The 17428-nt window shown below is 40.4% G+C and overlaps 1 protein-coding gene across 3 annotated transcripts in view; it reads left to right on the top strand.

Moving 5' to 3' along the window:
* TNFRSF21 (TNF receptor superfamily member 21) overlaps nucleotides 1-13376 on the top strand; it is a 73103-nt gene extending 59727 nt beyond the window's left edge. For 2 of the 3 annotated variants that reach the window (XM_032299627.1, XM_032299628.1), the window contains exons 5-6: nucleotides 9313-9541; nucleotides 11937-13376. In XM_032299627.1, the coding sequence (XP_032155518.1) occupies nucleotides 9313-9541; nucleotides 11937-12166 (459 nt within the window). In that variant the 3' untranslated portion in view covers nucleotides 12167-13376. The remainder of the gene's footprint in view (nucleotides 1-9312; nucleotides 9542-11936) is intronic. The other variant, XM_032299629.1, reaches the window with a different exon arrangement.
* The last annotated feature ends 4052 nt before the right edge of the window (nucleotides 13377-17428 follow it).

Genomic DNA, 17428 nt, shown 5'->3' with positions numbered 1-17428 from the left:
TATCTTACAGGTGTTCTGATACATTCAGCATGATGCAAGTACAAGTACGTGTATTCGTTGTAGTGTCATGTGTAATAGCAAAAGAGTGAGGAGATGTACAAATGCCTTTCACTAGAGGACTGGTTATATAAGTTATAGAACATCCATTAAGTGGAATGGCATGTACTTGTCAGAAGTGAGTCAGCTCTTCATGTGCTAGCCTCAAGAAGAATTAAGAGGAAAAAGTAAGGTGAAGAATAGTACATAGGGCCAGACGCAGTGGCTTATGCCTGTAATCCCAGCACTTTGAGAGGCCAAGATGGGCGGATCACTTGAAGTCAGGAGCTTGAGAACAGACTGGCCAACATGGTAAAACCCCATCTCTACTAAAAATACAAAAAGTATCTGGGCCTGGTAGTGCACATCTGTAATCCCAGCTACCTGAGGCATGAGAGTCAATTGAATACGAGATGTGGAGGTTGCAGTGAGCTCAGATTGCACCACTGCACTCCAGCCTGGGCAACATGAAAAGAAAAGAACAGTATGTAGTACATTGTGTCACCATATTGGAAAAAAAAAAATATATATATATATATATATACACACACACACACACACACACACACACACAGAGTATATACATATATGTTAAAAAATATTTTAAAAAATAAGGGGTGGAATGGAGAATATATGTACTTATTTATTGGTATAAGTATAGACTATCTCTGGAAGAGTATATTGTGATTTGGTAACAGTAGTAACCTCCACGAAGGGAAACTGAGTTGCTGAGACTTGGAAGTCAGGGGTTAAAGACAAAGGTAACTTAGATTTGTGGATCATATGTATTGCAATTCTAATGGCATGAATCTAATTAATAGACTTATTACACAATGCTAATTTAATCAGATGTGTTGAGTTAAAAAAATCTGAATCATAAAGATGAACTTAAGCCTTCTTACTTCAAGGTCTTGAATTTCCTATGAAATGACTCTCTATCCTCCACAGTGTCTTACAGCAAGCTTTAAAAAGGTTTGTGAAACCTTTTTTTATGGACAGAATTATTGAAAGGCTTTTTTTTTGTGGGAAAGATTTCCCAATAGAAGTTTAGGGAAACCTAAGTAATTTCCAACGGAGCATGATCTCCTAATGTTCTGATGGTGCTGAGCTCTTAGAAGGCTTGACAATATGTTCAAACGTGAGTGGATTCCAGCTCTGAACCAAGAGAGCCCACTTATTCACTGTTCTCACTTCCTCTTTTTAAGAAAGCTAGTCAGTGAGTCAGCTCAGAGCTGCAACACCATTACTGTTGATGTCAGCAGCCTGGACAGCTTGCAGACACCCGCAGGGCAGCTGGGCGGGGCCGGCCTCCCTTGCCCCTCCCTCAGGAGCCAGCTGGTTCTTACCAGCTTTGGCAGCTTTGTGCAGCACTATTTGTTGTGGCTTTTCTCCTGTACATACAGGAAAGGCACAGTTCTCTTGCTTAGGGCAAGGATTAGCTATTGGCACTTTGACTTAAATGGGGGTGGATTTATAGACTTTGGGGCTCAATTTTGAAATTAACTCTTAGAAATGATGAGAATTCTAAGATTAGGTATAGCCAGAAAATTATAGCCAACTACCTTGATTTGAGTTTGGGGTATTTAAGCAAGAGACCCACCACGACTAGTTAACCTAGGCTAACTTCATATACCTTAAGTTAGGTTGCAGTTGAAACAAAACCTTTTTATTATTCTGTGCTTGAACAGATCTAGGGTGAGTGGGAAAGTTTTTAAAAATAATTCCCCAGTGGTTTTGACATTTTTTTGGCCAGATTAATCCTGAGATTCTCCTGATGGTGGGTGAGTTTGTTCTGCAGTCTCTGCATTGGCTCCCAGTGTAAGGTTCACTCACCTATGCTATCTCTGTGGTCTGGCTTGGGGGTTCCCAAGGAAGCTGAGCAGAACATCTTGACGTTGTGCTCCTGTTCTTTATTCTGTCCCATGATATCCACTGATCCCAGAGAGATCTAGACAGCAGATGGGCCTCACTGTGCACTTGCCAATTGACAATTTAGATGTAAGTGTTCGTGCTGTTTCCTACTTATGCAATGGAAACACCTCCTTGCTTCATGTCCTGAAGTCTGGGCTGCTCAGGAGAAGAAAGAAGGAAAGAAAACAAAAGTTTTAACTCAACAGTGGAAGCCTAGGAAAATTTTGGGGAATTTTGTCTTGAAATTATTTGACTTTTGGCTCTTCTCTTTACTTTTTTAAAATAACGCTTCAAAAGAAAACTTATGAAGCAAAGAAAATTTGAAAGCACATTGCAACAAATAATAAATCTACCATCTAGATTCAATAGTTATTCACGTTTTGGCATATGTGCTTTATCTATGTATGTATGTATTTCCAGTCCATATTCCCATTTCAAAGACATTCCCTAAATTTCTTAAACTGGTAATCCTTCTTTCAAGCATTTAGAAACCAGCATTTTTCCATTTGCCTCTTAAGCTTTTTGTTTGCAAAAAAATTTGAATATATTTGGGTTCTACTCACCAAGACCCATTACTCTGGAATGAATTGAACAAGAATTCACCCTCAGAAGAATAATTTAAAAATCATTGTGTCTCATCATCTGAAACTTTCGTTTTTAGAGGCGACGTATTTGTTTTTATTTTTTAAGGAAGAAATAATTATATACAAGTATTCTATAATGTCTAAACTTAGGAATGGAATAGGTTCAGATAAATTGTTTTGTGATGAGGATGCCAACCCTGATTATCTTAACCCTCATTTATATCTGAAATCCTGGACCCACATAGACTTGATTAAGAAAGCATTTCTTACTATCTGAATTCCTGTTCTCTAAAGACCACATAGATTCAGATATCAATAAATACTTTTCTGGCAAAGAAAATATGCCTTTTTTTCCTCCCAGAGCCCAATCTTATATGCCTATGTAGGCCTACAGAAGGCCTTGAAATCTAATTTGATTTTGGTTATCTGGGCAGCTAGGAGAGCAGGGGAAACAGGCTTGAGATAATATCATAATTCTTCAATAGCTGTGATTTTATATTTATTTGTGACTAGAATTCCTTTGAGATAAACATTTAGTAGAAATTGAGTTTGTTTTTTAACCAGCCACTGGTCTGTTGGGATCTGAAATATTTTCGATAGAAAACAAGGTTATAGGCTACAGTTGAGTTATCTGGTATTTACAGAATCTCTCCTGTTTATCTCAGGGCAGTCATCCAGCTGGAGTGTAAGTCTGCCATTGAGTCCCAGGTCCTTGCAGACCTCAACTGTACCCCCTTCACTCTGGTGGAGGGCTTCGGGCAACACCTTGTGGTCATGTGATTGCTTGTAATCAGTTTACAGGGTTTGTCAAATTTCTGTAAATGCTGTGGGGTCCAGAGAGGGAGGCGACATGGCAGCAAAGAGGGTAACTTTGAAACTAGGCAGACCTGGTCTTGAATTCTGGCTCTGTGGCTTGGGGCAAGTTATTACCTCTTAGAGCCTCAGTTTCCTCATCTGTTAAAATGGGGCTGGTACAACTTACTTAGCAGCAAACAAATCACAGATATTTTATGCTGAATCACCTAGCATAGTATTGGGAATGGCTTACTTCTTCAAGTCTCTTTTCTGTTATCTCATACTGAACAGCAATATGTTTCAGTTACATTTAGCAAATGGGCTTTTAAAAACCATTATTAAAGTGACAGAGATTTTCATAAATGTATCATAGAATTCTCCCTTCTTTCTAAGTGTTGAATGAGGTCTAGAGGGAAAATTAAATTAAAACAGCAACTTTACTGTAAAGAGCTTTGTGTTGGGGATTCTCAGGGATATCTGGTTATATTAGGGAAAAGGTGCCTGGTAGTATCCACCTGGGTAGTGTCAGAAGCCAAGGGGTTAAATTGAACCATTTCAGTAGGCTGGTAAAAAGCATCTAGGCTGGGTAATTAATACTTCATTTTAGGGGGTTACTGAGGCATCAAAGTCATTAATTAGTTTTATGAAAACAGATTATGCAACCACAGGGAGATCGTAATTGGGTAGTAATTGAAAATAACTTTGTGGTAAATTTTAGTTGAGTAGTACAGTTGGGGGTAACTTGGAAGGGGAAAAAGAGTTGGAGTGTGGGATTAGTGGGTGAGAAGAATGAAATAGCAACAGTAAGACAAGCAATAAATAAGACATAATCTGAATGGAAGGAACCCAGAAGTGACCCAGTCTAACCTGTTTAGGTTAGAAATGAGACCACAGGTCTGATGAGGGAAGTGGTTTTCCTAGCACCACACAACTAGTTAGTGTTATGTCTCTTCTCTTTTCTTGCAAGGATTTTTCCAGGATTTTCATGATTTTTAGGAGTTGACTATGAGGAACATGAAGTGCTTACCACACAGATGGCGGCTGAGGCTGGAGTTTTCGCCCATTCCTGCTCTCAGAGTCTATGCAGGAATGCTGCCAGATCTTGCTGCCTCAAAATCTTATTTCATTTATATACCACCTTTGCCATGAATAAAGCTTGGAAGGATTCTCCTTTATCATGCATGGCTTTGCTATCCCCAGGGGATAGGGGAATACTGCAACCTTCAACAGGAAGGAAAGGCCAGTCAACAGGGAAGTGATTTTTCAGTTTGATAATAGAAGTGGAGAATTGTTTTTGAGCTTCAGTTTCCAATTTTTTTTTTTTTTTTTTTTTTTGAGACAGAGTCTTGCTCTGTAGCCCAGGCTGGAATGCAGTGGTGTGATCTCGCCTCACTGCAACTTCCACCTCCTGGGTTCAAGCGATCCTCCTGCCTCAGCCTCCTAAGTAGCTGGGATTACAGGCATGTGCCACTACACCCAGCTGATTTTTGTATTTTTAGTAGAGATGAGGTTTTGCTATGTTGGCCATGCTGGCCTTTAACTCCTGACCTACAGTGACCCACCCACTCGGCCTCCCAAAGTGTTGGGATTACAGGTGTAAGCCACTTCGCCTGGCCTCAGTTTCCAATTTTGATTTGGTTGAGCACACAGAGTGGGTACTTCAGTTTTAGAAGTCTGGTTGCTGTGGGAATGTAGGATTGGCAAGGACACAGCTGGAAATAAGGAAGGGTGATGATGACAGTTACGGCTCATTGCAGTACAATCCAGATGCAAATGAAATCATTATTCTCATAAATACTGCTACTAATCTCAGTAGCCCAGAGATGTTCAGGTCCCCAGATTTCAAGCAGTAGTCTGTTTACCTAATCTGTTTGCATGGTTCCTTGTACTCAGTGGTAGAGGTGCTTAGGAAAATTGTTAGCTCAGCAGCAGAGCTTTAGATGTGACCCCACCCTTGAGTAAGGTGAACCATTTATCTTTCTTCCCTTGTCAGTTTGGACTGCTAAGTATCTGGAAGGACTAAGTGTGCTTGCATGGAAACTAATCAGAAGGACATTTGGGACTTGTTTGGCCAAAAGCAATGGTATGCTCTCAGAGTTCACACAATAGAATTGTTCCCTTTTGGGCTGCTTTGGGAGCTGTCCATGCCCCCTACCATTTGGGTCTATTTACTGTCCCTACCTCATTTCTCATGTGAGTCTTCCAAGTTAGCAGGATTACATCATGGCTATAAAGTTCTTTTCAGAACTGTAGTTTTCAAGTTTCTCCAAAGGAACTTCAAATAAGTGGCAGATACATTGCCTTTACAGGCCACGTTTTCTTAATATCTGCCTCATTGCGTTAAGTTGGGGCACATATGAATGCCATGTCCATGAATATTTAACAAAAGTATAGAGAGTAGCTCAGCCACAGTGATAATCTTCCTGCTACCCTGTTTCTTGGATAACTATATAAATAAGAGCTGCTACAGCCACAACATTTTCAAGGTAGCAGAAGGAAAATATACTTATCAGTGATGACTGCTTTTAAAAACAACGTTTATTGGTTTTCTAGCTGTAAACATTATTATTATTATTATTATTATTATTATTTTGAGACAAAGTCTTGCTCTGTCGCCCAGGCTGGAGTGCAGTGGCACAATCTCGGCTCACTGCAACCTCTGCCTCCTGGGTTCAAGTAATTGTTCTGCCTCGGACACCCAAGTACCTGGGACTACAGGCGACCACCACGAAGCTGGGCTCATTTTTGGATTTTTAGTGTTGACAGGGTTTCACCATGTTGCCCAGGCTGGTCTCGAACTCCTGACCTCAAGGGAGCCACCCACCTGGGCTTCCAAAAGTTCTAGGATTATAGGTGTGAGTCACCGTGGCCAGCCTAATGTATCTGTATAGAGAATTTGGAAAGTTCAAGGAAGCTTAGGAAATAAATTATTTTATTTTATGAATATCTTGGTAAGTTTATGCTCAAAGTTTTTGTAAAAGGAGCCTCTTTTCTGGAAATCTAGCTTTCTCGTTAAGAGTATTTTTCTTTTCTTTTTTTTTTTTCTTTTTTTTTGAGACAGAGTCTCTCTCTGTCTCCAGGCACCAGGCTGGAGTGCAGTGGCACGATCTCTCCTCACTGCAACCTTCACCTCCCAGGTTCAAGCAATTCTCATGCCTCAGCCTCCCGAGTAGCTGGGACTACAGGCATGCACCACCATGCCCAGATAATTTTTGAAGTTTTTAGTAGAGACTGGGTTTCACCATGTTGGCCAGGATGGCCTCAATCTCTTGACCTCATGATCAGCTCACCTTGGCCTCCCAAAGTGCTGGGATTACAGATGTGAGCCACTGTGCCCGGCCAAGAGTATTTTTCTTCTGTTTGGTATCTAAATCTTGTCGTAGGTGTTCTTCATTGGCTACAAACTCAGAATACTGAACGATGAACTTTCAGAATTAATAAAACAAGGAATTAATTTATTCCACATATTCTGATGACTCAATGTTCTGATTAGAAACCAGAAATAACCCAATGCCTAGGACAGTTGCAGTATGGAAAACCAGCTTTGATGGATGTTGTATATATTACAGCAAATCAAGGAAAGAAGTTTCTATAAGCATTGTTTTTCTTTTGGGAAAAAATGAAAATAACTTTAGATGAAGTAGGAATGCAATCAGTTGCCGTTGCACAAAGTGAGAGAGACATATACTTACTAACTGAGTAGATTTTCTAGAAAGATGGTTTTTAAATGGCCTCTGGCTTTAGTGATGCTCGTTAGCTCTGTTGTGACACTAATACCATTTGTAGGGGTATTTTCATATTCACCTGTCTCGTTGTTAATTACAGGAGAGCAACAGTTCAGCATTCTGTCTTTCCAATTATATTGGAAATCATGTGCTTAATTTTCACTAGTAGGACCTTTTGGTGAAATTGGTGGAAAATTAAACATTTAAAATTTTCAAATGAATTTAGGAAATAAGTGGGTGGACTTTTTAGTTTGTGACTTGTGGGTGGGAATTTCCTTTTTAAGCAAGAATAGTGTACGATACCGACTGACCATGTCTTCCAATGTAATGTCCACAAGAACCAGAATGTAGACAAGTGTTCTTTGTCTAATTGAGTGAATTTTAAAAAGTGTGTTGGCATGAATGGCCATGTGCATTTTCCAGGAGGAGGGGCATGTGCCAGGGCCTATGAAATTAAAATTTTACAAGCATATACATAACATTTGTCTGTAGATCAGAAAGGGACAGCTAGGTACGCATGTTTCCCAAGTCTGAAACTTGCGCCAGAAGCAGAAATGGTGTGGGTGGTGGTTTAGAGGAAAAATGCTGTTGGAACATCAGACATGTGCAGTAATCAGTTATCTTCACAATCTGCAATCAGTTGCAAGAATTTCTCAGGCCTTAAAATTTGTAAAAGAATCACTTGTGTTTGCTTTGTGCTTTATATAACTATTTGGTGTAATACTTTGAAATGTCAATATCTTCATCGAAGAGCTTGAAAACATTTTACCTGAAGTGTGTTAGTGAAGGGATGAAGATTCTAAGGAGTGGTGATTAACAGCTTGGGGAGAGTGCCCATCATTCCCCGAACCCTGCTCTGTGTGATCTGGCCAGCTGGCTCCCAGATTTTTTTTATCCATGCTGAAAGAGCCAATAAAAGGATAAAATCAAGTACTAGGAGAGGCCACGAGTGCTTGCCAGGGTTCTGATGTATTTTCTCAAATGAAAGGGGCAAATAGAGATGTCAAGCAGGGCTGAGTTGAGCACTGGCTTTCTCCCAGTAGCTGTGTGCCCTCTTTGGGCCCCAGTCACTTCACTTATAAAATGGGGTCACATCACCTATCACATCTCCTTATCTCTACTGCACACCCACAGGACAAGCCATAGTCACACTGTATGTGGCCACTGTAGGAGCATCCTAATTGCTTTTTCAACTTTGATTCTTGCCTCCCTAAAATTCATTCTCCACCCACCAGCCAGAGTGGTGGTGAAGCTCACCATCTTTATCTGAAATTATCTTATCTGTTATTGTCTCTCTGACCTCCCCACTCCAGAATGCAAGCTTCACAGTCCTTTGGGTCATTACTCTCTTCTCTTAGCCACTGACACCTCTCATTTTCTCCTGTTCTCATTCTTAATTTTAGCAGGTTTTTTCCTGAGCTAGTTTGAAATGGGAGTAGAAAACCTGGGGTTTAGTTTTAGTTCTGTGACTTCCCTGTTGGCCCTTAGTTAAGAAAGTCACTTCACTTCTCCAGGCCCCAGTTTTCCTTCCCCATGAAGCTGAGTGTATGAGTCAGTGAGCGCTGCAGTAACAAAGGACCGCAGACTGCGTGGCTTAGCAACAGAAATTGATCATCTCACAATTCGGGAGCCTCAGAAGGTCAAGATCAAGGTGTCTTCTGAGGGCTGTCTCTTGGCTTGTAGATGGCTGCCTTCTCACCTGTGTCTTCACTGTGTCTCCCTTCTGTGTGTGTCTGTGTCCTCATCTCTTCTTTTTATTAAAGATACCAGTTATATTGGAGTGGAGCCAACCCTAATGATCTCATTTTACTGTAATTACCTCCTTAAAGGCCCTCTCTCCCAGTAGCCACATTCTGAGGCACTGGGGGGTCAAGTCTTCAACTGGAGGGGCACAATTCATTCAGCTCATAACAGGGAACTATACTAAATTACATCTAAGACTCCTTTCAGCTCTACAAAATTATGTTTTAAATTGGGGATCTTTCTCTTTACGCGTATGTTCACTTTTCCTCCCCCGAGATAATAGCGTGGTGCATATGCCTCCTAGTTTTAATACTCATACATATCCTCACTGTATTTTTGAAGGATTTAAAAGTCTGTGTGTGTGTGTCTAGCAATCATATAAATAAGTTATGGTCAACTCACATAGGAGGATTTATGTATAAAATATTAAATGGAACACAAAAAATGCCTCTGAGGAGGGATTTTAATTTTTCTGTTTTTTTTTTCTGTACGTAATAATTTTTTTTTCTCTCGGACAGCTGGAAACTGACAAACTGGCTCTCCCGATGAGCCCCAGCCCACTTAGCCCCAGCCCCATCCCCAGCCCCAACGCAAAACTTGAGAATTCCACTCTCCTGACGGTGGAGCCTTCCCCACTGGACAAGAACAAGGGCTTCTTCGTGGATGAGTCGGAGCCCCTTCTCCGCTGTGACTCTACATCCAGTGGCTCCTCCGCGCTGAGCAGGAATGGTTCCTTTATTACCAAAGGTACAGGCGTCTCAACAGACCTCACACAGGCACTTTAACCCCCACAAAGAGCCCCTGGGATTTGTCCCTCCCCTTCCATGTCCAGTTGCAGTTGAGTCATCTGAATTACCTGCCTGTATAGATCAGTCCTAAACTTCGAGATAAGCTGGCCCAAGAAAAACTTCGCCATTGGCTGGCTAAGACACGCCTCCTAAATCTTTACAGCTCATACTGCCTGGCGGAGAGCGATCAGCCATCCTTTATCCTCATGATGCTATCAAATGCTGTTTCAGGGAAGGCCTGATAAAATGTAGTCTGGCAAGTTTTTCTGAAAAGTTTTTACCAAGCTTGCTGTATCCAAAGATTTAAAGTTGAACTTATCTTGAGAATCAGAAGTACGGGTTTTAGGCCGTGGTGGCAGATCACTTGGGGCCAGGAGTTTGAGACCAATCTAGGCAACAAAGCAAGACATGGTCTCTACAAAAAGTTAAAAATTAATCAAGCATAGTGGACTGCACCTGTAGTCCCAGCTGCTGGAGAGGCTAAGGCCAGAGGATCCCTTGAGCCCAGGAGCTTGAGCCTTGTGTTACCTGGGTAACAGAGCAAGATCTTGCCTCAAAAAGAAACAAACAAACAAACAAACAAAAACCTCAAACAAACAAAAAACGTCTTTCACTGAAATATAACTTGAAGATTGAGTTTTTTTGGTGCCACCTTAAATTTTGCACGAGAGGAGAGTGCCTCATTTGCCTCATCATAAGTCCAGGCTCTGGTTGGCACCTTATACAGATGGTAGGCACAATGTCCGAGCTTGAGCATCACTGATAAAGTGGTTCTAGCCGGGCGTGGTGGCTCTGCCTGTAATCCCAGCACTTTGGGAGGCCGAGGCTGACAGGTCGCTTGAGGCTAGGAGTTAGAGATAAGCCTGGCCAACATGGTGAAACCTAATCTCTACTGAAAAAAAAGAAAAATTAGCTGGCTGTAGCTCCAGCTACTCGGACGCTGAGGCAGAAGAATCACTTGAACCCGAGAGGCGGAGGTTGCAGTGAGCTGAGATCATGCCACTGCCCTCCAGAGTGGGTGACAAGAGCAAAACTTTGTCTCAAAACAAAGAAAAGTACGGTTTTAGTGACTTCAAAATATCCTAAAATTCGCTTTGTTAAAGTACATTGCAAATAACAATATTTTAAACATTATGGATTGGTAGTTTTGGCAAAGAATTTGCAACTTTTAATTTTTAATTTCAGGGTAGGGCATTCACTTCGCTATTTATGACAGTTTTGAAAGACATTTTCTAGTTTTGGGTAATTCCAGTTATATTTTAGTGAAAGGGTTATATTTTATATTTTATGTATTTATAAAATGGTATATTTACATATTTATAATTTATATACTTTATATTAATCAATTTTACATTTACATAAAATATTTATATTTTAGTTTATATTTTATGTTATATATTATATTTTAGAAAAAGTGCTTTATAATAGTAATAAAAGTTATAGCTCCTCATCCCTTTGTAAGGTATAACCTGAGAAGAAGTAATATTTTCTAGGCTGGGTGCAGTGACTCACGCCTGTAATCCCAGCACTTTGGTAGGCCAAGGCGAGTGGATCACCTGAGGTCAGGAGTTCGAGACCAGCTTGGCCAACGTGGTGAAACCTTGTCTCTACTAAAAATACAAAAAAATTTGCCGGGTGTGGTGGCAGGCGCCTGTAATCCCAGCCACTCAGGAGACTGAGGGAGGAGAATCACTTGAATCCAGGAGGCAGAGATTGTGGTGAGCTGAGATCACGACACTGCACTCCAGCCTGGGTGACAGAGTGAGATTCCATTTCAAAAAAAAAAAAAAGAAGTAGTATTTTCTTATTTATGTGCTTTTACTTTCTCAACAGTTTAGTTCTAAAATATTACAATGTAATCAGAAAGTCAGATAAGTAGACCACATTGTCTTAGAATTTTTGGTCATTTGGAAAAGGGATGGGCCTATGTATATTTTGGTTTAATAAAGACATTACAGATAGGAAAAGCAGTAAAGGTTTTCTAGTTTTTTGTTTTTGTTTCTTTGGTTTCTTTAACTCACCATTCACCTTTTGAATTCTAAAAGAGCTTAGAAGTTATTTAAGTCTAGGCAAATGTCACATTAATGATACATCAACAAGCCATTCAAGCAGGACCTTGTCTGATCTCTATCAGGCAACTCTTGTTTTCTATCTTACGGTGCAATGCAAGTAAAAACTCTTGTGTTTTTTCGAATATGCCAGAGGCTCACTCACTCTCTCACTGTCATGGAGGATGGAGAATAATGGCCCGAGGAGGAAACAAATGTCTCTCTCTAGGACCCCCTTCTCCTTTCCTTAGGCCTTGCCAGTACAGCCACTTTACAGCTGTCTTTGCTTCCCTCTCTTCTGTGCAGAAAAGAAGGACACAGTGTTGCGGCAGGTACGCCTGGACCCCTGTGACTTGCAGCCTATCTTTGATGACATGCTCCACATTCTAAATCCTGAGGAGCTGCGGGTGATTGAAGAGATTCCCCAGGCTGAGGACAAACTGGACCGGCTATTCGAAATTATTGGAGTCAAGAGCCAGGAAGCCAGCCAGACCCTCCTGGACTCTGTTTATAGCCATCTTCCTGACCTACTGTAGAACATAGGGATACTGCATTCTGGAAATTACTCATTTTAGTGGCAGGGTGTTTTTTTTGTTTTTTTTTTTAAATTTTCTTCTGTTTCTGATTTTTGTCATTTGGGGCGTGTGTGTGTGTGTGTTTAACAGAATATATGGCCAGTGCTTGAGTTCTTTCTTTCTCTCTTTTTTTTAAAATAACTCTTCTGGGAAGTTGGTTTATAAGTCTTTTCAAGGTGTAACTGTTGTGAAATACCCACCACTAAAGTTTTTTAAGTTCCATATTTTCTCCATTTTGCCTTCTTATGTATTTTCAAGATTGTTCTGTGCACTTTAAATTTACTTAACTTACCATAAATGCAGTGTGACTTTTCCCACACACTGGATTGTGAGGCTCTTAACTTGTTAAAAGTATATTGGCATCTTGTGAATCCTATAAGCAGTCTTTATGTCTCTTAACATTCACACCTACTTTTTAAAAACAATTATTATTACTATTTTTATTATTGTTTGTCCTTTATAAATTTTCTTAAAGATTAAGAAAATTTAAGACCCCATTGAGTTACTGTAATGCAATTAGACTCTGAGTTATCTTTTCCATATGTCTCGTATAGTTCATATTCATGTCTGAAACTTGACCACACTGTTGCTGATTGTATGGTTTTCACCTGGACACCGTGTAGAATGCTTGATTACTTGTACTCCTCTTAATGCTAATATGCTCTGGGCTGGAGAACTGAAATCCTCAAGCCATCAGGATTTGCTATTTAAGTGGCTTGACAACTGGGCCACCAAAGAACTTGAACTTCACCTTTTAGGACTTGAGCTGTTCTGGAACACATTGCTGCACTTTGGAAAGTCAAGATGAAGTGCCAGTGGCACCCTTTCCATAGAGAATTTGCCCAGCTTTGCTTTAAAAGATGTCTTGTTTTTTTATATACATATAGTCTATAGGTCCAATCTGCTCTCAAGGCCTTGGTCTTGGTGGGATTCCTTCACCAATTACTTTAATTAAAAATGGCTGCAGCTGTAAGAACCATTGTCTGATATATTTGCAACTATGCTCTCGTTTCCAAATGTATCTTTTAATGCTCAGTCGCTAGATTCCAATGCAAAGGTGGCGTGGACTCCCTTTGTATGGGCGGGGTTTGTGGGTAATGGTGAAGGACTGATGTCAGAAAAATGCCTTCAAGTGTACTAATTTATTAATAAACATTAGGTGTTTGTTACTTAAGTAGCCTGAGTATATTTAATCCTTAAATTTCTTACTTTGTACATGTCCTCTAGTTGTGACTCTTTGATTAGTCTCTTGCAAAAGCATGTGTGTTCTAAAAACTTCAGCTATTCTAATCTGTAAATCATGGAAATTAGCAAAGGTTTGTGTTTGGAAAGGTACCTGGAGGTTCGTAGAGAAGGACTTTAGTGAAAACTAAAGCATTTCCCAGTCTTTTGGGTTAAATTTGAGAAATCTGTTTTTGAGATTGTCCTTATTTTAGGAAATGGGTAGATACATCGTTCCTGAATAAGTTCACAGCGCTCTCATGGTGTTAAAGCAGAGTGAGATCTCATGTTGGTAGAATATATTGTATCATATCATATATCATATATTCATTGCATGTCTCCCTTTGCTTGGGAGCTGTGGCTCTACAGAATTCCAATGACCAGAACCTTAGCAATTTTAAGTTCCTCTTTCAGTGAGAAACTGGAAGTGGACACCCTGTCTGAACATTTGGACACCCACGTCAGCAACATTAAAGGGTTTTTCTGTCTTTATCCACTTCCACGTGGTTGCTTTCTAGAAAACTCTCCTGGTATTTAATTACACTGGTTCTTACACCAGGTTTCCCCTCCTTTTGTCAATAAAAAACAGGAACTCTGTCACAAAGGAAAGCAGACTAACTAGAATGGGTCACAGATGGTAGTGGAGGAGACAGAGTTTGCATTTCAGAGGATTTCAGAACTGCCGCTAATTTCATATGGGGGTAGAAAATACAGAGAATGAACAAACTGATGCTATGGTTAAGTTTGTGGATTATTTATACCTTGGGATGCCTTCATTAATAACACATTTACACAGCTTTATACTTTACAAAGTGATTTTTATAGTACCTTATTGAATCCTCACAACTATAAGGTAGGTATTATTATTGTGTCCGTTTTATAGATTTTAAAAAAAGGCTAAAGAACTTGCCTAATGCCTATTGCAAAGTTATAGAGATCAGACTTGAATCTAGGTCTTCTGACCGTCCGAATCCAAGACTGACGGTTCCATGTATTCAGGACCAGTGACCAGAAATTCCTTGTTGGCTGAAATAGTGGGCAGAGATCACAGTGATGAAATTTATTTGGGTTATAAATAAAGCCCTACATGCAAGTTCAGTCAGTACTTGTGAAAGTATTGGAATGAGGTGACATCTGTTGGGATCCCCCTATTTCCCCACCCCCACACTGGAAACCTTCCACTTCAGCCATACTCCTCAAAGTAAGACAGCCCAAAACTAGAGGAAAGCTCTGAACTGTGCGACAGAGAACACAAATGACAGTATACAAATGACACTGTCATCGGCTCTGATCAGAACTTTTTATTTTTTAATAATGCAGGTGGAGGTTGCATTTTTAGAAAAGCTGTGTATCATGTTCCCATGGGGAAGGAACATAGGTGATGTGGTTAAATGAAAGCTTAATATTGAACTAACATGATACATAGCTTTTCTAAAAAGAATGCAACCTCCACCTGCGTTATTAAAAAATAAAAAGTTCTGATCAGAGCCGATGACAGTGTCATTTGTATACTGTCATTTGTGTTCTCTGTCGCACAGTTCAGAGCTTTCCTCTAGTTTTGGGCTGTCCTGCTTTGAGGAGTATGGCTGAAGTGGAAGGTTTCCAGTGTGGGGGTGGGGACATAGTGGGATACCAAGAAGAGTAAGAAACAGAATCAGTAGCAACTGTCAGCAAATCTAAGCCTGACCAGGCAGCAGGAGAAAGATTAGCTTCAGTTATTTGAAGGGCTAAGGAAGAGATGAGGTATTTTTCTCTAGAGGGTAATATGCTTTCCTCTAGGCTGATGTAGTCTAAGTGCAATTAGACTGAGCTGCTTTTCGAATAAGAGAATGATTGCTGCTCTGGGAAAAAGTTGGGCCTGCATCAGTGATTGTCAAACTTTCACGTAAATAAGAATCACCTGGGAATGAGCAGTCAATTAAAAAGGCAGATTTGGAGAGAATTCGATTCAGGTTTGTGGTGAATCTCAGAATGAGTTCCCCACACTTAGAGACAGTGCTTTAAATCCTTGCCACTGTGGATGAGGACTGGCAGTATCTATCATACTAAGAAGCATTGTGTTAGAAATGCAGAATTTGAGGCCACTATATTGTGCTCCCTAAATTTGAATATGCAAATGAAACACCTGGGTAACTTAAAGGCAGATTCTGTTTTAATTCTTCTGTGGGACTGGGCTGAGCCTGCATTTCCAGCGAGCTCCTGGGTGATGTGGGTGCTCCCGGTGGTCACATCACATTGGGTAGCCTGAAACAGGCCAATTATGCCTCAGTTTCATGCAAAGGGTAGCACTAATATGGGAGAATATTATACCACTTCCGTGTGAGAAAAGTAAACAAATTCTGATGATCCAAAGGGAGTTCCAGACCAGACAATCCTGGGCAAATTCTACAGTAGTGGGTCTTAATTTTAACTGCACGTTGAAATCAGTGGGGAAACTTTGAGAAACCCAATGTGCAGGCCATACACCAGATCAACAATGTCAGAATTACAGGAGATAGGACTCGGACAGCAGCACTTTTTTTAATATTAAATTTAAAAAATATTTTTATTTTGAGGGGAGTTTTTTTTTTTTTTTTTTTAGGTGGGATTTTCACTCTTGTCGCCCAGGTTGGAGTGCAATGGCGTAATCTCGGCTCACTGCAACTTCCACCTCCTAGTTCAAGCGATTCTCCTGCCTCAGCCTCCCAAGTAGTTGGGATTACAGGCGTTCGCCACCACGTGTGGCTGATTTTTGTACTTTTAGTAGAGACAGGGTTTTGCCATTTTGGCCAGGCTAGTCTCAAACTCCTGACCTCAGTGATCCGCCTGCCTTGCCCTCCCAAAATGCTAGGATTATAGGTGTAAGCCACCGCGCCCGGCCCTGCCTGGGGGACCTTTTTTAAAAAAAAAACAACAAAACTTTTACTTTAGGTTCAGTGGTCCATGTGCAGGTTGTTTATATATATATATATATATATGTAAATTCATATATATGTATGTAAATTCATGTCACCTAGTTTTATTGTACAAATTATTTTTCATCCAAATATTATACTAAGCCTAGTATCTAACAGTTATTTTTTCTGATCCTCTTCACCCCACCACCATCCAACCTCAAATAGTCCTCAGTGTCTTGTTCCCTTCTTGTGTCCATGTGTTCTCATCATTTAACTTCCACTTATAAGTGAGAACATGCAGTATTTGGCTTTCTGTTCCTGCATTAGTTTGCAAAGGATGATGGCCTCCAGCTCTATCTGTGTTCTTGCAAAGGACATGATCTCATCCTTTTTTATGGCTGTGTAATATTCCATGGTGCCACATTTTCTTTATCCAGTTTACCAGACATGGACATTTAGTTGATTCCATGTCTTTCCTACTGTAAGTAGTGCTGCAATGAACATATGTAAGAATGTGTCTTTATGGTAGAATGGTTTATATTCCTTTGGGTATATACCCAGTAATGGGATGGAACGACACTTTTTAAAGCTCTCCAGGAGATCCCAGTACACAGTCAGCTTGGAGAACCATGTATTTAAGAGCTTAGGAAGAGAGCCTTTCTCAAACTTCACCAAAGATCTGATGAACAAATCTTCCAGAGAGTGAACCTGAAGATCTGTAATTTAAAAGTGATTTTGCTATAGTCACTCCTACTCAACTCTGCATGTTTGCTTTAGGACCCACAACTTTACTGTAAGATTTATGTGATTATGCTAAGAATTGATATACAACAAGCACTGATGAGGCAACAACATATTAAAGCTCAAATGCATTGATGAACCTACCTACCAGTACAGTAATATATTCTTCATGGTTTTTCGCATAATGTATATATTATTAGTCAAGAATAGGCCGGGCACGGTGGCTCAAGCCTGTAATCCCAGCACTTTGGGAGGCCGAGGCGGGTGGATCACGAGGTCAAGAGATCGAGACCATCCTGGTCAACATGGTGAAACCCCGTCTCTACTAAAAATACAAAAAATTAGCTGGGCATGGTGGCACGTGCCTGTAATCCCAGCTACTCAG

Source organism: Sapajus apella, unplaced genomic scaffold (assembly GCF_009761245.1).
Source record: "Sapajus apella isolate SASKATOON/1434 unplaced genomic scaffold, GSC_monkey_1.0 scaffold41, whole genome shotgun sequence".
NCBI lineage: Eukaryota > Metazoa > Chordata > Mammalia > Primates > Cebidae > Sapajus > Sapajus apella.
The sequence above is the reverse complement of the archived record's forward strand: the minus strand, read 5'-3'. Positions and strand labels throughout refer to the sequence as shown.